This window comes from Procambarus clarkii, chromosome 39 (genome assembly GCF_040958095.1).
Source record: "Procambarus clarkii isolate CNS0578487 chromosome 39, FALCON_Pclarkii_2.0, whole genome shotgun sequence".
In the NCBI taxonomy this organism is placed as follows: domain Eukaryota; kingdom Metazoa; phylum Arthropoda; class Malacostraca; order Decapoda; family Cambaridae; genus Procambarus; species Procambarus clarkii.
In genome coordinates this window covers 4403789-4416808 of record NC_091188.1, presented here as the reverse complement: position 1 = coordinate 4416808, position 13020 = coordinate 4403789, and the positions used below count along the sequence as shown (strand labels likewise).

The 13020-nt window shown below is 42.2% G+C and overlaps 2 protein-coding genes across 2 annotated transcripts in view; one reads left to right on the top strand and one right to left on the bottom strand.

The window, feature by feature from the left end:
• The window catches only part of LOC123760314 (fas-binding factor 1 homolog), a 77468-nt gene extending 76082 nt beyond the window's left edge, over window positions 1-1386 (bottom strand). The window contains exon 1 of the mRNA XM_069338330.1: window positions 1333-1386. The gene's annotated coding sequence lies outside the window, so the exon portion shown is untranslated. The remainder of the gene's footprint in view (window positions 1-1332) is intronic.
• A 5179-nt stretch (window positions 1387-6565) lies between these two features.
• The window catches only part of LOC123760316 (filamin-type immunoglobulin domains fbug), a 129600-nt gene continuing 123145 nt past the window's right edge, over window positions 6566-13020 (top strand). Inside the window, 2 exon segments of the mRNA XM_045745894.2 lie at window positions 6566-7259; window positions 7261-7381. Of these exon segments, the coding sequence (XP_045601850.2) occupies window positions 7029-7259; window positions 7261-7381 (352 nt within the window). The 5' untranslated portion in view covers window positions 6566-7028.

Below are 13020 nucleotides of genomic sequence, written 5' to 3'. Positions count from 1 at the left end.
TAGAAGAGACAACGGTCTAACATGTGTGTCCCACTTCCCTCCCTCTCTTTCGTCCTCCTTCCTCCCCCTCTCCCTCTCTTTCTTCCTCTTTCTCCCCTCTTTCTTCCTCTCTCTCTCTCTCTCTCTCTCTCTCCACCCCCCACCCCCTACTTACCACACCTCGCTAGATTTGATCCAATACATTTTTATGATGATTCCTGGATAATGTAACCGGACACCCTGTTAAGAGAAACCCGAAGACTGGGACACGGGGCTCCCACCACCACCACCGACCTAAGCTGTCACAGTCTCTCTACCGACCAATTAATAACTGACTGTAAAACAACTGTTCCTTACCAAGCCAGACAAGCCTTCGCATGCTAACCAAAGAAACCTAGATAACATGTTTCTTTATTTATAATAACCAAATTACTTGTCTACACATCTACAGGTGTACTGTACCTCTCTACACATACCTTGTACATCTATACAATGCTATAGGTACACTGTGAGTGTATAAGCGGGTGAGTGTATAAGGAGGTGAGTAAGAGGAGTGTATAAGCGGGTGGGAGTGTGAAAGTGTAGATGAAGAGGACTGGACGATCATTCCTCAACCCGTTCCTCGACTCAAGGCTATTACATCCGACGGTCGACCCCACAGACGCATTCATAAGTTTTTACATGCTGTTCATTCAAAGCTGGAATTTTCTCAAATATAAATTATTATTATAATATATTAACATATTGTGCATATGTAACGTAACGGAAAATGAAAAGGAAAGAAATGAAAAATAAGGTGTGGGCAAGGAGGTGAGGGAGGTAGAAAGGTGTGAGGAAGGAGTAATCAGGGGAAAGAGAAAGTTTAGAATGAGAGAGGGAGAAACTGAAATCAAGGAAAAAATGAGTAGAGTAGAAAGTAAGTGTGCTACAATAATAGAAAGATAGAAAGGTTGAAGGATGAAAGTTGCTGCCACCATCCATTCTGGTAAGTCATATACAAGACAAGGAATGGAAATTGTTTGTACCACAATATTCTCTCATGTTAGCATGTACTCGTGCATTAAAATCTTAAAAACAGTAACCTTAGAGGGCTCTCTACTCTCGCCTCAACTGACAAAGATCTAGTGAACAACATTAGTCAATTTAAACAGTTAATTAATTATATATTTAACATTAGATCTTCATGCATAGGAATATCATAATTCAATCATTACTTCAGACGCTAATTGACAACAATAATATACAATGTGAGTTACCACACAAGACATTGAGGACACCACGGCTGACTGCCCCTGAAAATCACACAACACCTTAAGATGGAGACACCAAATACGTCACCTTAAGTTCACTCACCAAAGACTGAGCCTACGTTTGATTGAGAGGGGGGGGGGTGGATTACGGTTGACAGAGCTGTTTACACCAGCCCGTCCTCCAAACAAAGACCCAAAAGTGATTCCATGCACCCGCCAAACCCCCTGTTTATTAATGAAAAACGGTTTACACACGAATCACAACTGATGACGTTCGAACAGTTCCGGAACAAGTGTTTCACTGACGAATTTTGTTCGAACCACAACGCTATAAATGCTTCACCCACGTACTACAAATACAAATAATCGCCAACAGAACCTAAACACCTAACCTAACCAATGCCTATATATGCACATTATGCTAATATAATATAATATTAATTTATACTTGAGAAAATTCCCGTTTTGAATGAACAGCATATTAAAATTTATGAATGCGTCTGTGGGGTCGACCGCTGGATGTAATGGACTTGAGTCGAGGACGGGTTGTCGAACCACAACGTTGTAAATCCTTCACCCACGTACTACAAATATAAATAATCGCCAACAGAACCTAAACACCTAATCTAATCTAACCAGTGCATAAATATACACAATATAATATATATAATAATATTAATTTATATTTGAGAAGAGTTCTGTTTTGAATGAACAGCATGTTAATAAGATTAATGAATGTGCCTTTGGGGTCGACCACTGGATGGAATGAACTTGGTTCGAGGACGGGTTGAATACTTCACCCACGTACAACAAATACAAATAATCGCATACAAAACCAAAACACCTAACCTAACCTATGCCTATATATGCCCAATAAGGTAATATATTATAATATTAATATATATTTGAGAAAATCTTGTTTTGAATGAACAGCATGTAACAATTTATGAATGTGTCTGTGGGGTCGACCGCTGGATGTAATGGACTTGAGTCGAGGACGGGTTGCACTACAGGCTGCCCAATAGCCCGTGCTACTTGGAACTTTCGAGGAGCTGAATCTAAAACAACAACATTATCATTCCTTAAGTGAGTTGGCTGCTGCATTAAATAGTGATCCACCAGCCTCATGGTGATCCATCAGCAAGACTTGGTAAGAGGAGAATCTTACCTTCATTAACACAACTTATGGAGGTCCCGGCAGCAAGAAGCAATACTGTCACAAGGACCTTGGGCCAGATTCACGAAAGCACTTACGCAAGCACTTACGAACGTGTACATCTTTCCTCAATCTTTGACAGCTTTGGTTACATTTATTAAACAGTTTACCAGCATGAAAACTTCCCAATTAACAGTTGTTATTGTTATAAACAGCCTCCTGGTGCTTCGGAGCTCATTAACTGTTTAATAATTGGAAACAAAGCCGCCAAAGATTGAGAAAAGATGTATAGGTTCGTAAATTCTTCCGTAAGTGCTTTCGTGAATCTGGGCCCCTTGTTTCCAGGTGGTTGGTGACATCAGCAAAATGCGGATGACATCAGCAATAAAGTGGCCGACAGGGAGAAACTGACTGACGTCACCTGTAAACAGGCTAGGCTGATAATGGTGTACTGGAGGAAAGGGTGTGGGCCGCAGGGTCCCGCCCACACCCTGCCACCACTCTGCACGTAATCAAACCCAACCACGTCGCCCACACATCCTGGAAATGCACATAAACCGCGACTAGATACGACCGGGGTTCCAGGAAGCCCTCAACAAATCATAGTGTCGGGTGTTGGTTTAGGTTTCCACAGACACAGTTGAACTGTGTCGGAATAGCGGACACACCAGCCGGTATGTGCTCACCTCATGGTTCTCATTACGCATCCCGTGCTGATACTAGGTTAGGTGTGTGAAGTAAATTGTTGGATATTAGGTAATATAATGAGGACCCTTGGCCTCGGAAATGAAAACCGAGGAATTCAGACATCTCTTTAGTTTTATTAAGCTGCAGGAACCAGCAGCACATTTCTAACTGTTATTATGATGTTGAAACAACTTATGTGTAAATCATTGAGTGTAGTTAAAGTGTAACACATCCCTGTATAACTAGAGGAGTGTAACTTGTTTTTTCCTTTGTTCAAGTTTCAGACCTTCAAAAGTACAACAACATTGATATTTTCATAGTTCTTTATTTCTCTATTTTACTTAATTCATGGACGTTAGTGCTGTAGCACGCCATGAAATCTCAATAACGTAATTTATCTTGTGACGATAATCTCTTTCAAGAGAGATTGAGCCTGCTCTTCCCTACAAAGTACGTAAAAACAAAAGATAATATAGAAGATACGTCCAGCAAGTATCGCCAAACGTTTTGCCCAGAGAGCAAAACGTACCCAGCACACAGTGACACCTGCTAGCTACCGCCACCATAAATCAGCAAACTGCTTGTCCTTTGCCTGCCTGTCGCTGATTGGCTGGTGTCCCGTCGCACCTGCCCTCCGCCACAAGTTGATGTCTGGGCTGCAGTGGCCCAGTATTGTCAGAATATCTCAGTGCTCCTTGCAGTTGACATCTCTCGCTGGTAGACTAAGCCTTGGCTTTAGTGTACTAAGGGAGGTGGCAGCTCGAAGCCAATATTCCAGCTCCATTCATATTTATTTTGCTATCACTGTAACTCACTTGTCTTAACGTAACTTTTCATTTGGCAGTGATTATTCATATTATTTTGTTTGTTGACTTGTCTTTTATATTTTATGTGCTTAACTTTATTCATGTCTTGTTTTTCTAAAGTAATTAAAATTTCATTGTTAATTTACTTGTGTTTTGTGTGTCTTCCCATTACCTTACCACAGACGAAAGTTCCAGCTTTTCTCTTTTTTTTCTATAATGTGACGAGGCCCTGCCCCTAGCTTTTGAAACAGCCGAACACCAACGCTTTACCGTCACAATCTTATGAGAAAATCTTTGGGGCAGGGTAACAGGATCGAACTCGCGTCCTGGGAACTTTAGTCGGATAATCTTATTACCTTCAGCAGTGTGTACGGGGGAAGGAGGGTAACGTGTAATCATTAGAATTTGTGTACAACTCAATGTCTCAAACGCCTCGTAAGTCTGGGTGCACTTTAGGTTAACCTGGTCTTCAGTGCGTATTGGTGCGTTAGTCTGAAGTATTACTTCAGTATTGCAGGACGCGGGTTAGACTAAATCAGACTGCTCTGAGAGTGTTCCTCTTAGCGCTGTGTTGTTAAATAATACTTTGACGCGAGAGATTTGTTGCATTTAGTAGCGTGAGGGTAGAAATAGCCTAAGCTACTCTATTATTTTTTTAGAATTTTTTTTTATTATCTAAATAAACTTACTTGAACATGAACTTGTTGCATTTACAAGTGATACACTCTTATTTTGTATGTTGTTCACTAGCTACTAGATTGTTTTTGTTCACAGGTATTTGATTATTTATTTAATACTCCATGTATTTGAAAGGAATCAATGGGGTTATAGTTAGCAAATCCTAACTAAGCATAAATTGGGCTGCATCCGTCAGTGATACAGTGTAATTTTGAAAGTGATTTCTTAGCTGTAGAAACTTATTTCAGTTTAGTAAATAGTGATTAATCAGGTCTTTATCAGTACATGATCGAGCAGGACTTTCGGGCGTAGTGTTGTGTCATTGTTAATAAGAATCCTAGATGTAACCTAGTTAATACGATTTATTCCTAGTACTGAAAGAAAAACACTAAGCTTTACTCTCAAAATTGCTTAACTCACTCTCTAGAGGAACGTTGCAAATTTATCTGAAAGACTGGAGAAAGTAATATGTTGATTCGAGAACTGAAAGTGTTCATCACAATGAATATATACAGTTATGTAATTTTTTTAAAAGCACTGATTTAAACAGTATAAAAAAGTATTTTTAGATTAATTTCAATAGGCTTGGCCCTGCACATTGTTGAGACTAGCAACACCTCTTATTAGTTTATAGTTATGAATATGAACTTGACAATCATTTTCGGGAAATATTTATATATTTGTGTATACATTGAGTTTTGCTTACCAATTAATGTCAGATATTTATAACTTTTATGATTCTTTTCGCGGTGCCTTATTGTTGCCAAATAATGATTACGTATTTGAGACAAATACGGATTATTTCAGCTTACTTAACTACTAAGGCACTACGGGCACCATAGCCCGTGCTACTTGGAACTTTTTGTTCCAGGTAGCGAATCTTTAACAACAACAATTACTTAACTAGAAACTAAAATTTCAATAATTCCGAAGTGGAACTTTAGTTATATAGTAGACAAGCTACAAGTAACATTCCGGGTTTTCACTACCTTCACTAACGATAGGTTAAAAGTGACAAGAAAGGTCATTGAAAGCAATTTCAACCGCGCAGCCCTGACGGTCGAGCCATGACAGAGGAATATTTCACACACAAAAAGGAGAGACCTGACAGTATGACAAGGGTGGGAGAGACACTGTCACCACAAGGCTATACTAAGAGAACGGAGGCGTGTCAAGCTATGTCAGAAGGAATGGAATATACCATTTTAGGGGCTAGGAGGGCTGGCAAGGTAGAATAAGAGATAGAAGATATTGTGAGGGCAAAACAGGGTTGAGGGCAGACCTTGTTTCTAGTGGGACAGGTCAGAGGTCCTGGACACTGAATAGATAAGTACCTGGTGAGTCGCATCCAACGGAAGAGGGAGCACAATGTGGAGAAAGGGAAGGGTTGAGTGTGGGATGGTGGGAGAGGGAGGGGCTGCAAGAGTGAAGGAAATGGGTAGGAAGTCAGAGCGGATTCTAGGTGGGGTCCAAATACCGCAGACTTGGAATATATGTGTGTGCCAAGAATATATATATATATGCTGCACGTGGACTGATGATTATATTAGTATATGATGATTATTATAATATGGACTGATGATCCTATCGCCAGACTTTTTATTAAAACAAAAATGAATGGACCAGCCTAGCGCGCTCTTATTGCTTAATGTTCTTTATCATTAAAAGTTTCTCGCCCGTTTGTGTAATTTATATTGGTGTTTCTTAAAACAAATACGAACTGCACCACAAACAGCTAAAACATGGCTATAATGTCATACAGGTTCTCAAAGATGCTGGTTCAGTGCTGCCATCTTTATCAACTCGCGCTCGAAATTTTAAATGAAAATGTATTTACTTTAGTAAGCACAGAATGATTTGCTGTCTCATCATACCAAACTATCAATAAACCCACAACTTCTATGAAGTAAAAAATTAATCTGTGACGCTAAGAGATATCCTTAAAATTTTAAATGTAAAACAAAATAGACGGCAACTTACCGGGATACTCGGGTGGAAGAGACGCTAACTTGGCTAAGTCAGTACAGGCGGTGGAGCCCACTGGGACGGTCGGGGTGTGCGCGCTCTCCACACCTCCAATATCATATCTTGCACCATTTTAACGGTGGGCTCCCACATCCCCACTATACACCAGTGTTAAGCGACCATTTCTTTTGATGATAATATAAAATAAGCAACCTAGTCAGTATAAAAGCCGGCATTGTCCTCGGATTACAGAAGTAAATGTATTTAAAATGGTAATTTAGATTTTAGGAGGGGGGGGGGTGTGGCAGTCAAAGTGCTTCAGGAAGAGAAATTGAAACCAGAACATAGATTTCGCTATGTTGTGCAAGATGAAGTGGAAGACATTGCGGTAAACTTGAGTGTTGTATTGTGCAAGGTGTAGTAAGTACCTGCAAGCCGGCGCTGTAGTAGCTGAAGCAGCTCCTGAGTGAGGTGACGACGGAGGGTGGTCGCACGACGTCAGGAGCGATGGCTGACGAGGAGCAGCTGAGGATGAGCCACGCGGGGCTGCTGGCCAGGAGCGCCGAGGGCCACGCCGCCAAGGGCATGAGGATCAAGGATCAGGAAGACATGTGGGTCGAGATCCAGCACCACACCTTCAGGAACTGGGTGAACGTCCAGCTGAGGGACACGGGCATCCGCGTGGAGAACCTCTCCGAGGACCTGTGCGACGGCTTGGCCCTGGTCACCCTGGTGGAAGGTGCTGCAGAAGCGGCGGCTCCGGAAGGTGAAGCGGGTCTTGAACCAGCACCAGGCGCTGGAGAACGTCACCACCGCCCTCAACGCTATAGCTGACGACGGTATCAAGCTTGTTAACATAGGTAAGCATGTATTATTTTTGTTCGGGTTGTCTTGAACTACAACGTTGCCTCTGATTGCCTAAACTTTCTAAACTTGAGCGTCTTGAAATATCCTCATACAGTTCATTCGCCCCCAAGAGATCACGGGGGAAAAAGAAAATATTACGAACGTGGCCGTCATGTTGAATCTGAACGTCGTGACATTTACGAATAGTAAATTATTTCGTCTTGTGATAATGTGGCCGCCGCTAGGTACCGGGCGGTGAACCTAACGAGAGGAAATCCCTACTGGAAGACGTTTAAAATGACATACGCCATGTAGACCGCGTCAGTCTGAGTTAACCTTGATACTGCGCTCTCTGCTCTGACGTGACCTTGGAAGTGCGCACTTGCTGTGAATCCCGAAGGGGCCCACTGCTTAAATCGTAAAAGATAATAAATGTGTGCGCGCTCAAAATGATGAATTGTGAGGGTGCGCACACGTACAGTGAATCAGGAAGGTGCGCACATATTGTTTTTTCCCACAAAGATGCGCAGTCAGTCAGTTTTAACCCCAATAGTGCGCAAAGTGGCGCAGAAACCACTTGGGTGAACGCTCCATGTACTCTGGCTTGACCTTGAAAGGGGATTCTCATGCTGTTTTACTTGAACTGTTAATGAATGCTTTTAATTAAAGCGGTTATGGAAATATGCCTGAACCTCGGTTGATTATTAAACTGGCTTAACCTTTTCTGGCGTACTAAGATTATTATAGTGTCAATTAAGGCCCGCCTTTGCCAGTTACCTTTCAACCTCCTTACAATTACTCATTCACCTTTTTACCAAAGATTCACGTTAGATTTTGAATGCTACTTTGGAAAGCTGTTATCGAGGTGGTTGTTATTTTTAAGATTCAGCTATTGGGAACAAAAAGTTCCAAGTAGCACGGGCTATGGTGAGCCAGTAGGGGACTTACCTGGCACAGGAGCGGTACTGTGAATTATCTAGGATGTTGTTGTTTTTAGATATAGCTACTCAGAACGAAGTGTCCATGTAGCACGGGCTATGGTGAGCCCGTAATTATCGAGGACCCTGTTAGCCAATATATATATATATATATATATATATATATATATATATATATATATAATATATATATATATATATATATAATATATATATATATATATAATATATATATATATATATAATATATATATATATATAATATATATATATATATATAATATATATATATATATATAATATATATATATATATAATATATATATATATATATATAATATATATATATATAATATATATATATATATATACATACATATACACAGTACCGTTGATGAGGCGAGCCCGGTGGGCCAGGAGAGCGCCACATATGGTCTGAATCCATTGCTTAGGTGACTGGGTCTGGCCCCGGGCCGCACCACCTTAACCAGCAGCCTAGTGTGGCAATCCCCCCCCTGCCCCCACTCCCATAACATCTTCACTGAGTTGCACATGCTGCATTATAATTAAGACTGTGCAGGTTCATAATAGTAATGATAGTTTTTCAAATATTTTTTTTCCAAATTGGTATATTCCAGTTAATATTATTACATATTTGGAACGTGAATTACCGACCGTTGGGATAGGATAGGCTAGATAGGGTAGGTTACCTTTAATTAATCAAATCACAGGTGTATGTGCTCACATATTTGTGCCTGCTGGATCGATTTCTAGCCCTTGGACCCCCGCCTTTCTAGTCGTTGGTTGTCTTAATGCATTGACTCTTGGTCAAGCTCCCTATCATACCTGCTTTTAAAGCTATGAATGGAGTTTGCCTCTACAACCTGCTCCTTTAGGTTATTTCATTTACTACCTCTTACGGTAAAGGAAAGTCAAGGAAAATTATCTAACATCTCTATGACACATCTGAGTGTCAAGATTCCATCCGTGGGCCCCCCCCCCCCTTGTAATGTTGATATTCATTGTAAACAATTCCTGTTTCCACTCTGCCAATCCCACTAAGTATTTTATACGTCTGTATCTGGGGGTAGAAATAGCCTAAGCTACTCTATCCCTTTGAGATGTATTTCTTTCTTGTCTCAATAAACGTACTTGAATTTGTACGTCTGTATTGCGCGCGCGTTTTGTGCGTGCGTGTGCGCGTTTGTGCGCGTGTGAGAATGCTTGACATGAATAAATAGTAAACTGCAATTAGCGGTTGATCATTTCTTGCCTCGTGCAGCCATGTTCAATTAATATTTGGCAACTGAAATAAGCCAACTTAGCCTTTGTCACAATAAAACTGCATATATAGTGAATAAACATTATAGAATAACTATTATAAGTTTGTTCATTGTGTTGATCAGCTTAGACGAAGGCAACTCGTGAAAATGTTATACAAACAGGATATATATATTTTTTAAATGCCACAGGAGTGTGTTTGTTGATGCATGTATAAATAGAAATTAAACCAATGGATGGGTGGAAAAATTACCAGCTGTACGTTATCTGGCCAAATTGACTGAGAGTGCTGGAGAGAAACGGTTATCATGGTTGCCATCTTGGACTCTGCCATCAAAAAAAGTTTCTTAATTTTCCCCAGTTCAGTATTTTAAATGATACACAAACGGAGTTTATAAATATGGATTAGGTAGTATACTGCGCGCGTGTAATCAAACTGTAGCCGGCGGATGCAGTCGTGATGTCCACTTGCACAGTTTACAAGCTTCGAAGCTTCGCAATTCAAGGTTATAATTGTTATAGTGAAGCTCTTGCCGCGTTGCAGGTCATAAACTGTTTAGGAAATGAAACGTGTCATAATTGCGGAAAGAGGCACAGGTTTCATTAGGATGCACTTGATTGCTTGACGAGTCATGGCCCAAGTCAGGTGCGGTCGTGATGACCAGGGGCCGCATTCATCAAGCACTTAGGCAAGCACTTACCAATCTGTACATCTTTTCTCAGTGTTTGGCGGCTTTGTTTACATGTATTGAACAGTTTGAGCTTCGAAGCCCCAGGAAGCTGTTTATAACAATAATATTTGATTAGGAAGTTTCGATGCTCGTAAACTGTTAAATAAATACATGTAAACAAAGACGCCAAACATTATGGAAAGATGTAGAGATTTGTAAATAGATTCGTAAATGTTTGTTGAATCCCGGCCCTGGTCGGATGTGGCCTTTGTAACGAGGTTAGGAGTGGACTGAGCCAGGTTGGATATGCTTTACGACCAGACCGGGAGTAACTTTGGCGAATATGTTGTGTGCGGCCAGTGGTACATCTGCCTTCCCTTCTGATGTGTTCGTTCGTCACCACAAAAGAAGCCACCATAAGGCGCGTTTCCGCAACGCTAACTCTTAACACGAGAACGCCACAAGTCTGCCTGGCTCTGCCAGTGTCGGCGATTTCAACGCTGCCTGTTGTTGTAATCTAACCTGCTGGGGGTGGTGGTGGTGTTATAGATTAAGCTACTCGGAACAAGTTCCAAGTAGCACGGGCTATGGTGAGCCAGTAGTGGACTTACCTGGCACAGGAGCGGAGCTGGGGGGTGAACTCCCGCTCCCAAGTGTTGGATGTCGGTCTGGCTGGCGGCTCTAACCCTCGGCAGCTACACGGTGTGGTGTATATTTCACCTGTAACCGTGTTTACCGAGTGTGTGGGTGTTGGTGGGTGGAGTGTGGGCGGTGGACGAGCTTGAGCATGCCAGGTCAGTCATTAACATGCTCAACCACACTCCTCTACCCACGCACATTCCCAGCACACACATACACATCATGACTGTTGGTAGACCACACACTCGTGCATACATCAAGGTACACTGGACGGCGCTTTCGTGCATATATGATGGCTAGTCGCTGGACGAATCGTCGGCATTCTTGCATCCATGATGACAGCCGGCTTGGCGAACACTGCACTAGGCTCCCAGACTTACTGGACCTTGCAAGACGAGTTCTGTTTATACCCAGTTGTTCTTGTTTGTGCATCTGTCCATACTTTTTAACGAGAAAAGCTACTAGACCTCGTGTATTTAATTATCCTCTTTGGCAGTTTGTCCCACGCGTTAAAAATTATAGTGTCAAGGAAAAAATGTTTGGTTTCCGTTCGTGCCTAAATTTTTTTATTGCAGAGTCCAGTGGTATGAGTTTATAGTATTGTTTGATTGTTTCAATTTAGTATTTATGTATTTAGTATTTGTGACATACGAATTAATGTTTGGAGTCGCATCTACCCTATCGACATCTGGAATTAGAATATATCTTCAGGCATGAATACATAATGACCGTACACCAGACCTCGCGCAAAAGGCTAGACAATGAATCACTCACATGGTATACAAACTACTCGACTAACCACTCACACGAAGCAAAGATTACAGCACAAACTAACCACGCGCGATACACCACCACACACAACGTGGACCCCCCCCCCTTCCCCGAGACCACTAGTCTGGACCTAGTCCTAACAGATACCGGCCAGCACTTGACTCCCAAACACAGCATCAACGAAGCCATGATCAAGCAGGGTATGCAACGAGTGTCCTTGTGCATGCTGAGTGTGTCCTTGTGCATGCTGAGTGTGTGTTGAGTGTGTGTGCGTGGTATATGATAAGTCAGAGGAGTATGCTTCAGCGCATTGTTAAAACTGCAACGCAAAATATTCACGTCAGTAATTGATTATGGTTAGGCTAGCTGCCGGTGTGCAGGTGCGTGAAGGGTTAGTTGCCGGCGTGCGGGAATTTAACTTTCTACACTTCGCATCCACTTTCAAGCTGTAGTCTTTAGGTTGAGCTTTATCTCCTGAGCCTCGCCTCTTAATCGGTGCTCGACCCGTCTAGTTGGTCTATAGAACCTTTTATCAAACCAGTTTTATTTTTTTGCCCACTGTCTCGCAAGCTCATTCATTTTATGTGGACGGGAGGAGGGCGGGTGGTGGCTCAAATGGAAATACGTTTATTGACTTGTATATTCACACAAAAGGGATGAGGTAGCTCAAGCTATTCTCACCCCGTTCAACACAACGTTCAGTAGGCTGTGTAATGTACTAAAATGCTCAGAAGACCGCCTTCCTTCGCTTCCTAAATGTTCTTATGTTTGGTTCATGGGCTGGAACTATGGTGATGCACTGTGTACGCGATGGTAGGCCCAGGGGTCATGTCAGTCCCAGGGTGTGTGTGTGTGTGTGTGTGTGTGTGTGTGTGTGTGTGTCGGTCGGGCGTGGCAGGGTGTTGGCTGACTTCTCTTCCCACACGCCTCCTCCCACACACGCCTCCCACGTGAGTATCCAGAGAGACAAGAAGTCACCAAGAACCTGTCAAGAGTGTATCTGGTCACTCCTCACGCTTCTGTTGCTCCTTTTGAATAAATTGGTCCCGCGAAAGCTCTTCCTGTGTTGACCCTCCACCCGGCTGGGAGGTGTTTGCGTCGCGTTGTGTGTTGAGTGTGTTGACGCACACGCCAACGTTGCGTCACCCTGGAGTCACGTGTGTGTCAACACCATGAAGCTTTGATCGCACACGTCTCCAGTGAGAGTTGAAGTACGTCACTCAAGCAAGCTAAGCATTGACGTATTTAATTCTAAGCGTATAGACGCCAGGGCGCTGTGTCGCTCACGTGACTCCTGTAAGAGATGGCGTACGTCATTAGAGTGATCGTTTGCGTACATCTCACTTTTGATAA